The 15,008-nt window shown below is 35.3% G+C and overlaps 1 protein-coding gene and 1 long non-coding RNA gene across 2 annotated transcripts; both read right to left on the bottom strand.

The window, feature by feature from the left end:
* Positions 1-7,211: 7,211 nt before the first annotated feature.
* LOC123666253 lies at positions 7,212-8,341 on the bottom strand. Its single transcript, XR_006745191.1, has 3 exons — positions 8,330-8,341; positions 8,012-8,015; positions 7,212-7,309 (listed from the first exon to the last, which is right to left on the bottom strand). It is a non-coding gene; the product is annotated as an uncharacterized LOC123666253 (long non-coding RNA).
* Positions 8,342-9,865: 1,524 nt separating this feature from the next.
* On the bottom strand, positions 9,866-13,085 carry LOC123666252 (transmembrane protein 267). Its single transcript, XM_045600426.1, has 2 exons — positions 12,807-13,085; positions 9,866-10,215 (listed from the first exon to the last, which is right to left on the bottom strand). Exons 1-2 carry the CDS (start codon positions 13,083-13,085, stop codon positions 9,880-9,882), a joined length of 615 nt encoding a protein of 204 aa, XP_045456382.1. The 3' UTR covers positions 9,866-9,879.
* Between the last annotated feature and the right edge of the window lie 1,923 nt (positions 13,086-15,008).

Raw genomic sequence — 15,008 nt, 5'->3', positions numbered from 1 at the left:
TCATGTGGAAACTCTTAGCAGGCTGCTGTCGTCTACAAGTGACTAGTTGATTGCACGCACATTGAACAAAGATTTTAAACTGAGTTAGGACACAGCAGGAAATTCACCTCAACACTTCCATCTTCCTGAATATTATACAGTTTCGTTACCCTTTCCTTTCCTAGTTTGGAGTATCGAATTCTCTCTTCAGCCTTCAGTCAACTAATTTACATGGGCCTCCTCAAGCTTGCGCCAAACATTCCGGTCGTCTGCAATCCTCATACAGCCTCCATCGGCAATATTAAGTAGACAGTCGGTCTAGCCAGTCGGAGGACATCCCACACTACTTTTACCAACGGTTTTCACTGCAGGACACGATTGTTCCAGCAGCCATCAGCCCTGCGACATATGTGATCAGCCCACTGCACTTCAACATGCTGGTTCTACGGGCAAGTCGGTTACTTTCGTTCTCTCGCGACTAGTCTTATTACTGATACTATATTTGAGAGAAATGTTAACCTACATTATTATTCTTTACATATTCACTCACTCAGCCACGTACGTTGTAACCACTCCCCTTCTATGATGACTTAAACATCTTTGTTTGTGTAAGTCTAGAATTGCCACAATTATGAACAACACTTGTTTTCATACGGCAGTTTAAGTACCATATACCATTAGTTTTAATTTTTGTAGTTGTATCATTATCCTCCAATTTCGCAGCATTGTTGTCTTTACAGGAAACCTAAAACAAATAACGGTATAATTATGTATCTGTTGGGTCTTAATGTTACAGATGCAAACGGCTACTATGGTAACTGTTAATAAGACCGATAATGCTTTTTGCAACTGACTAAAAATAAATACTCAACTAAATATGCACTAGTGTTCGCCCAGTGATCGAAATACAACCATAGTTAAAAATTAAAATAAAAAAATTAAATTATAAAACAAACAAAAAATGATGAAAAAAAGATCCTTTTAAAAAAATCATTTAGACAACAGACGTTGACGGTCAACAAAAGAGTATAATATGCGTGTGTGAGTCACATACATGCTAGTGTGTGTAATGTTTTTTTATAGATTTAGTGTATTTTTACGCATTATTTTAAGAAAATATTAGCATTATGCATTCCTTTTCTATAGAAACTATAAGTGTACGAAATTTCATACTCCTCCGTCCGTGCGTTTTTCGTAAAAAGGGGTACAAAGTTTTTGCTTCACGTATATAGACTATATAGACTGTTAAGAATTTTAAAAAGTACTCGCCAGATCCCGCCAAACAATGAATTCGTATGGTTTAATATCGTGGGTTCCGATAAAAACTAACTTTCGAATAAATAATTGCGTTTGCAGGCAAACGAAGAAAAACCGACTTCAATTCAACGAAAATATAGTCAGTAAATACGCATTATCAAAGACCATATGATAAACATGATAAACATCAGCTTTTAATTATTTTTTTGTTGGAAAGTTGATATATAGTAGATATCCCTAGTTTGTACCATGATAAGGAAACCAGGATCTGATGATGGGATCCCAGAGAAATCGAGGGAAACTCTCAAAAATCCGCAATAACTTTTTACTGGGTGTACCGATTTTGATAATTTTTAATTTAATCGAAAGCTGATGTTTATTATGTGGTCACATATAAATTTTATCGAGATCTGATAACTACTTTTTGAGTAATCTTTGATAACGCGTAGTACTTGACTATTTTTTCGTCGATCTACGTTGTATTACTCGTCGATGTAATTGAAGTCGGTTTTTTTTTTCGTTTGCGAGCAAACACAATTATATAATATTGGCTCCTGAGGGGGAATCGGGGATAGGGTCCGCCACTCGTTTTGCAATGCTTCTGGTGTTGCAGACGTGTATAAGCTACGGTAATCGCTTACCATTAGGTGAGCCGTGCGTTTGTTTGCTTACCTAGTTGTATAAAAATAAAATAAAAATAAGTATGAAATTTTGTCAAATCACCATCAACCCAACTCGAGTCAATATCAAATCCACAATCGCATCGAGACATTTGTGTTTACCTGTTGTGTGATACTCGTGATCTGCATTCTGTGGAGAAGGTCTTTCAAGCAGGCTTTGAGTGAACCCCAACAGAGGATATGTGAAGCACCTCGGCCGCGTCTCCTAGAATTTCCATGCGCTCCAGATCACGCACACGAACTCCTAAGATTGGTAATTCTGCGAGAAAAATAAATTAATTTTTAACTGACTTCCAAAAAAAGGAAGTTCCCAATTCTACTGTATTTTTTATGTGCTACCTCATAACTTTTTAACGGGGATAGATTTTTATCATCAGTGATAAAAGTTAAATTTGAATTTGATTGAAATCTGACAAGTACTTTTTTTGTTATTCCTAATGATGCGTATTTACTTGACTAATTTTTCGTCTACACTACGCTACGCTTCAGCCTGTAATATCCCACTGCTGGACATAGGCCTGTTTCTCCATGTAGGAGAAGGATCAGAGCTGAGCCACCACGATGCTCCAATGCCGGTTGGCGGATATATTCCCTACACACTTAACGTGCTCTGCGAGGCACGGTGGGGAGATCCACAAGACCTGCACAAACACCCAGACCACGGTAAACACCTGTATGGCCAATACAAATGTTGGTCATGAGGGGAGATTGAACCCGTAAACGCCAGCGCAACAGGCACAATCCATGGCCGTGACCGTTGCACCAACGCGCCAGCTCTGATCCTTCTCCTGCATGGAGAAAGAGGCCTATGCCCAGTAGTAGGATATTACAGGCTGAAGAGAACCAAAAGTTATGAAGTGTAATACAACAGGTCAACAAAAAAATAGTCCCAAAAAGTACTTGTCAGATCTCAGTTAAAATTAAATGGGACTACATGCCTACAACTATCCTTCGATTAAAAAATGAATCATCGAAATCGGTCCACCCGGTAAAAAGTTCTGAGGTAATGTACATTAAAAATAACCTTTAACACTTAACGTGCTCTCCGAGGCTCAGTGGTTAGACTAATAAGGACAGACAACAAGACCGGAAAGAAATATTCGTACAAATTCAAATATCCATCCCGAGCGGGAACCCATCATCTGTGCGTGAGGCGACACGGTACACGCACCACTACGCCAGAGCCATGTCGCTAAATTAATATAAAATAGAAAAAGATAAATTATGTGGTGTCATAGGACACCAGGTAGGAACGAAGTTCCTTCGGATAGTATAGAAGTAACACAATTTGAAAAATAAATGTTGAATTTTATATATATTTTCTAGTTCTTGATTTTTTTTTTTATTTCGTTGATTGGTTTTTAATTAACTACATAAAAGTATTTTGGAAATTTGGTATTTTAGAAAATAACAAATACTGTAAAATAAAATAAATCAAACAAAACAATAATAATAATAATTCAAACTATTAAGTGAAATAAAAAAACATATGGCTTTATTTATTTTTGTCGACAGTATAAACTTACATAAATGATTAAAAAAAAAGTTTACTAGTAATATTTCAGTTTAACAAACGTCATATTATACAGTCGCGTGACTGATATTACGTCACTTCCGTTATATATTTTTCTTACGGTTTTAGTATCACATTTTTTTCAGTTCGCTCGCCCAGCCAAATGTCAAGCCTGCCTAAGGAACTTCGTTCCAAAAATATTATATCAATAAATATATAAATATACTAGCTGACCCGGCAATCTTTGTCTTGCCGCTAAACGCTATTAAAAATAGGGGTTGATGGTAGAGGGTTGAAAATTTAGGGTTGTATGTATTTTTTAATGTTGTATCATAAAAAAATAGAAATTAAAAATTTTGTCTAAAAAAAAATTAGGGGTGGACTAACCCTAACATTTAGGGGGATGAAAAATAGATGTTGGCCGATTCTCATAGATACCGGATAAGCACAAAAAATTTCATCAAAATCGGTCAAGCCGTTTCGGAGGAGTATGGCAACGAAAACTGTGACACGAGAATTTTATATATTAGATTAGTTATATATATTAAAAAAAAATCACCAGCATAATACAAACGCAGATCAATTAAACACACAGACTTAACTGATATATAAACAGCGCAAAAGACAAACTACAAAACATTTTACAAATCAATTAAAAAAAAAGATAACTTTCTTTAAAAGCACCTTCGTGGTGTCATTTTGTAAAAAAAAAAATATATATGACTTACTCAAAATCATCACCACTGTTTCGGAATGTAGATTTTGCTGAGAAGAAGCAGCGGGAAAGTCCATAGTTACTTACTGTTTTAAAAACTGTAGTACTAAAGGTCATCTTACATTAAATACAGCGTCACTACACCCACACATACGTATTTATCATTAAGTTTAAACCAAATAATTTAAAAACCGCTTGAGCTATTATATTATTAAAATCAAATTTAAATTTTAAATCTACTGAGCTAATCGGCAAAAAGCTACGCAGTTAATCTTTTAAATGTGAAATCAATTGACGCGTTAGCGTACAGCGAGGACTACGTCTGACGACTGACCGCTAGCAACAGGGAGTCAATTTACATCGATAGACAGGACTCCAGGGCTCTGACGTTACCTAGGTAACTGTATTGATTCTGGATTACAAGGGGGCGCGGGCAGGGCCCGGAGATCACGTGGGAGGCTGCGAATTTACTGGAATATTCTATATCAGTTGCTAACCAGGGAGGAATTAAGGGGCTACACTACCTCAGCTCGAATTCAGATTTCACCCGTACTAAACACACATGAGAATTGAGAGCGCTTGATTGTTCATCGCGCGAATTATATGCATTTTCTCCCCACAAACATTACCAATAGTTATTTTTTTTTAAACGAAACATATAAAATGCTATCTATTTACTGAGATATTAAGGTTTTGATATAAAAATAGAGGTAACTTTGCGATATTTTTGTATCGAGACAATTTTATGGAATCGTGTTTTCGAAACATATGGAAGATAGTTTATGTCCTGAACTTTACCATACATAAATTTCAAACTTAAATATTCAGTAGTTTGGAAGATATGGACATCCTGCCGAGTGGAAAATAAGCAATTTGAGGTAGCATACACTCTTAACCTTTTGACCACCATAGTCACCTATACCTATACTTGACAAGGGCTCGCGAGTCCTGTGCGCCAGCGACGTCTATGGGTGACAAAAAACACGGACCACAAAAATATTAAATAAAATTATTAAAAAAATATTTCTAGTAATTTAATTCAACATTTCTGAAAATAGAATATCCCTGCAACATTCGAGTATAAAAAACAAGTCTTTTAGAGCTACACGTACTGAGAAACATTGAAATAAAAACATGCATTCTTATTCCACGTAAATACTATATGTCCAGAACGCCGAAGTCGTCTATAGTTGACTGCTAGGGATGTGACGCAAGAGGTATAAATAAATAGGAAATAAATAAATATTTATAATATACACACAACGTCATCTGTTCCTAAAGTAAGCAACTTAATGCTTTTGTTATAGATAACAGCCGACTGGTAAAACTACATTTTTTTTTTTTTGATAAACTTAGATATAAATAATACATATATAAATAAATATATATTACACCCAGACTCGGGGTGGGAATCGAACCTACAATACCCGGAGCAGAAAGCAGGGTCAATACATACTTCGCCAACGGGCTAGTCAAAATGGTATAGATGTTTTTTAAGCTATTCAAAATTGAACTCAAACGTGTTATATTTTCTATAAATAATTTGATATTTGAATAAAACAAAATTGTAAAAAACGTAAAACTATCAGCTTGTTAGCTGATAGTTTTACGTTTTTTACAATTAGCATAATACATAAATAGCAAATAAATAAAAAAATCAAATCATCTAAAATCAATCAAATCGTCATAATAAATCTGATATCTCAAATTGGGCGCATCCCTAGCGTTTAGTCATTAATCCGTTCTCTACACGCCGTTGTCAAATATAGACGACAGCCTGGTGACGTCATAAGCGAATAGAGAGAAAACTAGTGCAGTTCAACATAAGCGATACCTTAGAACATCGTCGCATTTTGATGTCGATGTCGTCGATGATTTTTTTTAAATTTACAATTACAAATAAAATTGTTTTATATTATTTTATTTTTCATTTTTTTATCTAAGGTTAAGATCAAAATTACGATTTTCTTTCTCATTCTCAAAATCATCTGGCAGCATCAATATCATCTTTAACCACCACTCTCAAACCACTAAAAGCTTTTCTTCTGAGACCCATGGCTTTGGTGTCGTGAAATCAAATGGCAGGCGTATTACTCAGTACTGTTTTAGCACTACACTTTTTACTAAGGCTGGCACAGACCGTACCGATTATAATTTAAATTCTTAATTTAATTCCGTAATTTCCTTTTAGTGGTGTGTAGGTAGATTTTTTTAAATATTAAACTTTTATTACTCCCTTTTTAGTTATTAATTATCTAATAAGAAATTGTGTTTGCAGGCAAACGAAAAAGACCAACTTCAATTATAATGACAAGTAATACAACGTAGGTAGACGAAAAAATAGTCAAGTAAATACGGATTATCAAAGATTACTTACAAAGTTGTAATCAGATCTCGATGAAATTTAAATGTGACTACATGATAAACATCGGCTTTTGATTGAATTAAAAATCATCAAACCCGGTGCCACCCAGTAAAAAGTTACGCGGATTTTCGACTTTCCTTCGATTTCTCTGGGATCCCATCATCAGATTCTGGTTTCCTTATCATGGTACTACACCTTTCAACCAAAAAATAATTATCAAAATTGGTTCATAACGACGAAGTTATCGCCAAACATACATTAAAAAAAAATATATATATACGGTCGAATTGAGTAACCTCCTCCTTTTTTGAACTCGGTTAAAAAAATACAAATTTGAATTTGGTTAATTTTTTAAAAATTACTTTTCATGTATATATCGATTCGATTCGAAATCGATATAAAGCGTGCGGCTTCCTTGCGTGCGACACAGCACATCTTTTAGGGAGTTTTAAAACCGTAGGTCAGCTGCGCCGTAGTCGTCCAGTCGTGACAATGACGTCATGGCGATAGAAAATAGTGTTGTGCTTTACTACGATTATTTTTGTAATGTTTGTTTTTTATTTTTGTTATTGTAAGTATATATAACGAGTGCAAGATAAGACAATAAAAATATCGAAAAATAAACCTTCCTAGATTATATAAGTAGTCATTTATTGCATAAAAACCAACAAAAACATGCCACTGTGTGGTACTCGATAACGACTCTTGGCAGCACTATTTTTTTCGTAGGTATTTTAGTTTATTTTATGCCTTGGCGTACAGGGCACGGGAATGGATTTGAGGTGTGGCGGTCAAAAGGACTTAAGGGGGCTGCAATGCGTTTGACCTTTTGAAATAAAATATAATGTTTGTAAGTATGTATTCAATATATGTAATGTCTTTTTATTTATTACTAGCATCCCACCCCGGTTGCGCACGGTTATTTAACAACAATTTCAAAATACTTTTTTTTCTCCTAATTTTTTGAAAATATAATAAAGCTTATGTCACCCGCAGATTGTGTAGCTTCTTAGCAGTGAAAGAATTTTTCAAATCGGTTCGGTAGTTTCGGAGCCTATTCAATTCAAAAAAACAAACAATCAAATCTTACCTCGTTATAATATTAGTATAGGTATATTTCAATTTGAAGTTATATACGTTAGTTCATAAAACTACGAATGGAATAAATAATAATAGAAATAATGAGTCTTTTTATGACAAAACTAGCCGTGACCGCGACTTCGTCCGCGTGGAATTTAACAAAAAAGTTATTATTCAGTTCACAGTGTTATAAAATAAATAAATTTCTAAAATAAAAGTAGCCTAAGTTACTCCTTACTACATCAGCTATCTGCCAGTGACAGTTCATATACATTCATATGCATTTAAGTCCATATAAATCCACACGCATTTAGAAAAAAAGCGGTTATTTTAATATTACAAACAGACACTCCAATTGTATTTATTGTTATATGTATATATGATATGAAATCACTATTTGCAATTCTAGAAGCTTCGACAACTAAACTGACGCGGACGGTAGATGTACGCGTCTAATCAAAACCAGTGGCGGGTTTGGTTTATTCGTATTTGTGTGCATATTCCTTTTCGGTCTGGATGTCTGTCTTTGTTGGTTACTGCGTCATTAAATTTGTAGGACACCATCTATTGTACGACAATTATTTTTTGGAGGATAATAAATATCCCATGTCTCAATATTCAGATCAAAAATTGACTATTCAGACAATTTAAACACTCCATCGATTTCGATAATTTGATTACTAGGTTTAATGATCGCTATCAAAGATCCATTAATGACTCCAATGCTCTGAGCTTCCTACAGCATCTTGAACCTTTTTTTACAAGTTCCTGCCAAAATTATCTTAGCAATGTCCTATCTGGCAATCCTTGACTACGAAGACGCAAGTTTTAGGGTGTTTCAACAAGAGCTGTGTTTATAAATCTATATATGAAGCAAAAACTTTATACCCCTTTTTACGAAAATTACGCGAACAGAGAAGGGTGAAATTTTGCACACTTAGGTATAAACGAATGTTATAAAGTTTCTAACTTTGTTCGTTTGTAGAGGGTAATCTTCGCAAATACTGATCCGATCATGAAAATTCTTTCACTAACAGAAAGCTACACTATTCAGGAGTGACATAGGCTATATTTTATTATTATTGAAAAAAAAAATGAGTGAAAAATAATAGTACATGTAAATCAAGTCGGAGAAATACGAGCGAGATGAAAACTGAACGATATATTATTCCATTACGAAAATAATTAACGCCCAACGAAGTGGGCACGGGTCGGCTAGTAGTTTATATAGAGGAGTGCAGAATGCATTTTTTTTATTGTGCATAAAAAATACATTAAATCAATAATAAAACATTACACACACTACCATTTATTTCACACACACGCATATATACTCTTTTGTTTTTTATTATAGAAGTAGTCTTTGACAATAGAACCTTAGTAAATAAAGTACAAACTTAATTAAATTTTTATATTTAAACTAGCAGCGAAACCCGGCGTTACTCGGGTTAAAATACATAGCATGTTTATTGGTATAATAAATATACAAGGATACATTTTTTAACATAAATATGGTAGATTGCTATTTTCGATATTGAGAGACTTATTCGTCTGTTAAACATGCGATGTATATAGAGTATATATTATAGATCAGTAATAACACTCATACACATTTTGGAACTTTCCAGATCAATCCAAAAATGTTTAGAGCTTCCTCAAACATTTTAAATCATTCATCATCATCATCATTCATCTCAATCATTTTATAGATTATTCTAGAAATTTCTAGAACTTTTTCCAACTTTCTAAATCGATCATAATAAATTGCACTAATTTTTGAACTTTCTAGATCATTCCGAAAATTTCTAGAACATTCTTGAACATTCTAAATCTTAATATATATAAATCTCGTGTCACAATGTTTGTCCTCAATGGACTCCTAAACCACTTAACCGATTATAATAAAATTCGCACACATGTGCAGTTCGATCCAACTTAAAAGATAGGCTATATTTTATTTTGATATATTATGTTATTATTATATTTCAGAAAAAAATAAGGTGATACGAAGTTCGCCAGGTCAGCTAGTCGATAATAAGAATTTTGGACATTGTGGAACTTTCTAGATGAATGATTTAAACATCTCTATAATATATAATATATTATAGGCTGAAGACGGGCAGCAGCGTCTTCGGTTCGACAAAGCCAGCCCTGCGGTCACCAACTCGCCTGCAAAGCATGGTGACTATGGGCAACACACATGAGTTCACGCCATTTTTGGCGCGAACTTGTTGAGGCCAATGGCCAGCAGTGGACTACAATAGGCTGAAATGATGATGATGATAATATATTAAACAATATCTAAATTGGTATTGTAAAAAACATTCGTTTTATACAACGGTTTAGTGCAATTATATATGTAACTTAATAAAGATGGAAGTAGACAAATTAATATAAGATATATCGATTTATTAATAGGGCGTGTGTGTCCATAAGGATAAAGCCATAAGCCCCGTCTTTCACCATCTCTTATGTGATGACTGGAAAATGCAATAAGTATCATATATGTTATAACGTAGAAATTATGTTTACGATTAATGTAAGAATATGCTATTAGGAGTAATGTTATTACTATCCATAAGGTTGTACAATGTAGTATGCCCCTTTGTTTCAATTTCGCTACGTCCTGAAACAAAAAAAAAAAAAAAACTTAGATTGCGCACGCAACGCACGGCAGCAGTGAAACCTTCATTGGCAATCTCAATTTTTTTTAATGTCACTAGGTCAGCAAACAAGCGTACGGCTCACCTGATGGTAAGCGATTACCGTAGCTTATAGACGCCTGCAATACCAGAAGCATCGCAAGCGCGTTACTGACCCAATCCCCAATCCCCCCAGGAGCTCTGGTCACCTTACTCACCAACAGGAACACAATACTGCTTGAAAACAGTATTATTTTGCTGTGATCTTCTGTAAGGTCGAGGTACTACCCCAGTCGGGCTGCTCCATATTTTGAGCAGGAAATTCCTGCTATGCCCTACCTCAATCAAGTAATAGCGCAATAAATCCCGAGTTTATCCGATCGAGCCTTTCACCGTTCAACAGCGAAGACCAGCTGTCTGTATCTTTCTCGCTCGGGTACACTCGGCGATCCCGAGTTCATCCGATCGAGCCTTTCACTTCAGAGCGTGACAGATAAACCCAACTTACTACCTACGAAAAAATGTGTGTGCGGTGCGCCAAAAGAAATTTTCACTTCAACATGTAATAAGTTTTGTTACAATAAAATTGATATAATATTTTTATTATACACTAGCTGACCCGGCGAACTTCGTATCGCCTAACAGGGACTTTTAAGTATTATCACAAATCTTTTGTATGGGAGTATAGAAAAGTGTTGTTTTTAGACTTTTTCAGGAAATTTAAATTTTTTTTTTTTTTAGAATTTTTCTCTCCGTAAGAACCATCCTCGTACCCCAGCGTGGTGACTATGGGCAAAACACATGAGTCCACGCCATTTTTGGCGTGAACTTGTGGAGGCCTATGTCCAGCAGTGGACTGTGATAGGCTAAAATGATGATGATGATGATGATGATGACCATGCTCGTACTTCAAGGAATATTTAAAAAAAAGAATTAGCAAAATCGGTCCAACCGTTCTCGAGTTTTGCGCTTAGCAACAGCGACTCATTTTTATATCTTATACTATTAAACGAGCAATTCTTGTATATATATATATATATATAATCTGAATCTCGGAAACGGCTCCAACGATTTCCATAAAATTTAGTATATAGGAGGTTTCGGGGGAGATAAATCCATCTAACTAGGATTCATTTTTAGAAAATGACGTTTTATCCCTGTTTTTAGGGAGTGAAAAAATAGCTACAATATCGTTAGAATACGGAGGTAAATTTCGCAACTGTCATTAAAGTTGTAATAGCTCGGTGGGAAAACGGCCGGCCGGGATCAACCTAGGAGATCATGGTTCAAATCCCAATGTCCTCTGATCAATTTTTTTTTCCTTTTTTTAAATTGTACTCGTTATTTTAAAAAAAATATTATTCATATTTTATAAATATGTAATTCGAATTTAAATATGAATTCCAAAAAACACGATTTAATAAAAATACCGAGCTAGGCTCGGTCACCCAGGTACTTATAGATTATACTCGGTCGGCAAACAGTCGTACGGCCCCCTGACGGCCAACGGTTACCGTAGCACATGTATGACTGCGATCCCAGAAGTATCACAAGCGCGTCGCTGACCCTACCCTGACCCTAACCAGGAGCTCTGGTCATCTTACTCACCACAGAAACAACTCAGAGCAGTATTATATAGTTGTGATCTTTGCAAGGCTGAGGTACTTCACCACACAGTCTGCTCCAGATTTTGAGCAGGATTTATCCTGCTGTGCCTTACCGCAAAATTGTTGGCTCACCTGATGGTAAGTGAAAAACAACATCCACAGACACCCGCTACATCAAAGGATTAGCAGGCACGTTGCCGGCCTTTCAAAAAGGAATATGCTTTTCTTTTGAAGGTCCCTAGGTCGTGTTGGTTCGGAAATACCGTAGGTGGCAGCTGGTTCCATAGAGGGGTCGTGCGTGGCAGAAAATGGCGCAAAAATTGAGCTGTCGTAGACTTCCAGACATAGAGGTGATGTGGGTGAAATTTTGAATTTTGACGTGATGTCCGGTGGTGGAATTCTGCTGTAGGTATTAGTCCGAACAATTCCTCAGAACAGTACAAGTACCTAGGGTTTACAAGGCGCTTGGGATACTTTAGGCATTGCAAGCAAGGCTAGGGTTACCGATTACCATCTGACAGTGCTTTTTTGACTCCCAAGTCACATAAAATAAAAAAGTATGTATATACTTAGTGGTGTAGCGAGGAGGGAGCAAGGGTATCACCTCATTATGCCCCAGGCGCTACTCACAAAGGGTTGCCAAATGGTCCGCCGAACTAAAACTTGAACATATTATATGGTTTTCGAATGGGTGGGGGGCTAAAAAGGTATTTTTTTTAATATTAGTAATATACATTCCCGGGCTTTTGAACCCATGTCCTTTTTTATTTCTAAAACATTAACATTTTTAACATTTTTTTTAAATTAAAGCAGGCGTTACTCAGCTAAAAAGGTTTTGTTCCCCGGGCGCGAGTTAAGCTCGCTACGTAACTGATGATACATAAATAAAACATAGGCTTTAAGCTCGCCTAGCTCAGGAACAGACGAGTGTATGTGTGTGATAAGCATATTTACATATTATTACCTACCTTAAGATAAAAAGATTTAGCCATCAAAAAGTGATCAACGTCGATTAGACACGACACGACGGTACAAATTACAGTATTGTAGAAACATGCTTCATTTGTAATTTTTACACTACTGAAGAAGAGTAACGCTGATAGTGCGCCTATAGTAGTATGTACTGTGCTATCTGCAACCGCTCGAAACAGCTGAGAACTTGAATATTTCGACTGAAAAATGACATAATCGCCGATATATGCCGTTAAAAATATCAATATTGTGAATGATACTTGCAAATACTTCATAATTTTATTTCAAGCTCATTTCTGTTATTGTTTTTACACATATATATTCTTTTGTACGTATGTAGTTATTACGTTTTTTTTTTCTGTTACTTTTAGTTAATTAAAATCAAAACATTATCAACATTATCGTAGGTTACAAACATCAAAATAATATCAATGTTATTGACAGCACATTTTTCTGATAACAAATTAGGCACGTTACACTAAAGGCCCATAACACCATCGACCATGACCGCTAAAATTACCGTTTCAATAACGTAAAAAACGCCGCGGGCGTTGTAAGCGAATTTTATAAGTGGAACCATGGAGCATTCTCTCTATGCTCCATGAGTGGAACCAAAAAGAAGAAGCTTATAAGTGGAACCTAAAGTGGAATCATGTTTTGTATAAGCTTCTTGAGTGGAGCGAATATTTGAGCGCTGTCAAGTGTCATCTGTGTGCTCGCAATATGGCGGCATGATGAAAACATACAGCTGTGAGGGTTCTGAGTAAATATTTCGCATGGATTGGAGTAAAACTTAATTCAAAATCGATTCCATTCCATTCTTGGGAATTTATCGTTGTGTTTTTGCTGAGTCGAATGAGGCTCACGTCACTCAAAATAACCAATGACTATGGAGCGTTACCACCGCACCCCTGTATAGACAAGTTATTTTACTCTTTGCACCGCACCATGTGACCGCACACAGCGATAGCACTGATGTTCAGCGGCTTTGACGCGAACGAAAAATTATGACTTTATCGTACTAATCTCTCACCATTTAAATTACGCTTAGTTTCCTGATCTATATATAAGGCCGTGATCTAATATTAACTGGAACGTAACAATTAACGTTCCGAAATTGAAAAAAAAAAAATCTCGTTTCAATATTCTTATTTCAATAAATATAAAAACATTATAATGATTAAAAAAGTGTATATTTATACATTGTACATTTTAAAATAATATATGTAATTTAACCACATACCACATAATTTAATTTAATAATATAACCACATTACCCACAAAACATAGGTGGATCCAAGTTGGCTTTGATCAAAACATGGCGGGAATTTAAAAAAAACAGCTGTCAATGTCAAATAGTTGTCAAATTCATTCGATTCTGCAAAAACGCAACAATTAATTCCCGGTAATCCATTTTGAATTAAGTTTTACTCCAATCCTCGCCAAGTATTCACTCATAATCCCCACAGCTGCATGTTTCACCATGCCGCCATATTGCGAGCACACATTTGACACCTGACAGCGCCCAAATATGAATTCTACTTATAAAATTCGCCTACAACTTACAAGTATAATGGCCGGGGCGTTTTTTACCTTAGCGGAACGGCAATTTCAGCGGTCGCGATCAATAGCATTGTGGGCCTAGGTGGAACGCGCTCTGTGTATATCCATTTTTTTTATACGACAGCTTAGTCGTGGGTCGTAACGTCTTTTATGTGTAATCGGTTATACGTAGTTTCGTGGATACGCGTAACTAGTTTCGAAACTGCTTATTTTTCGAAACTAGTTATTTTTGTATACAGTATCAGTACGGGACGGCGACGTTATATTACTTTTGTTTGTATTATGGTTATGAAGTAGTTATATGTTATAATTTGTAACAAATACGAATGCCGTTACGTACGTTAATATTGATGGATAGTATAATTAAATTAACTTCCCTTCATATTTTATCCAGGCTTACGACTGGCTGCAAAACATGTTATTTAAATTACTTTTTGATTTTTGTATAGTCATAATAATCGATGCAGGCGTATTTAGAAGTTCATTTGATTTTTTATGTACAGTTTTTAATTATTTTTCGAAATACATATATACATACATACATACATATAATTAAAAATACAACAAAAAACCCATACTATTTTAGTATATACTTCAACACGAGACAATAACATTAATCGTTAATAATTAATCAC

The sequence above is a fragment of the Melitaea cinxia genome, chromosome 25 (genome assembly GCF_905220565.1).
Source record: "Melitaea cinxia chromosome 25, ilMelCinx1.1, whole genome shotgun sequence".
NCBI classification, from domain to species: domain Eukaryota; kingdom Metazoa; phylum Arthropoda; class Insecta; order Lepidoptera; family Nymphalidae; genus Melitaea; species Melitaea cinxia.
The sequence above is the reverse complement of the archived record's forward strand: the minus strand, read 5'-3'. Positions and strand labels throughout refer to the sequence as shown.

Coding starts and splice junctions, on each gene's coding strand:
- LOC123666252 (XM_045600426.1), bottom strand. CDS start 13,085: ATGAAGTATTTGCAAGTATCATTCACAATATTGATATTTTTAACGGCA. Junction 10,216..12,806: donor CTAAATCTTTTTATCTTAAG/GTAGGTAATAAT, acceptor TTTTTGTTTCAG/GACGTAGCGAAATTGAAACA.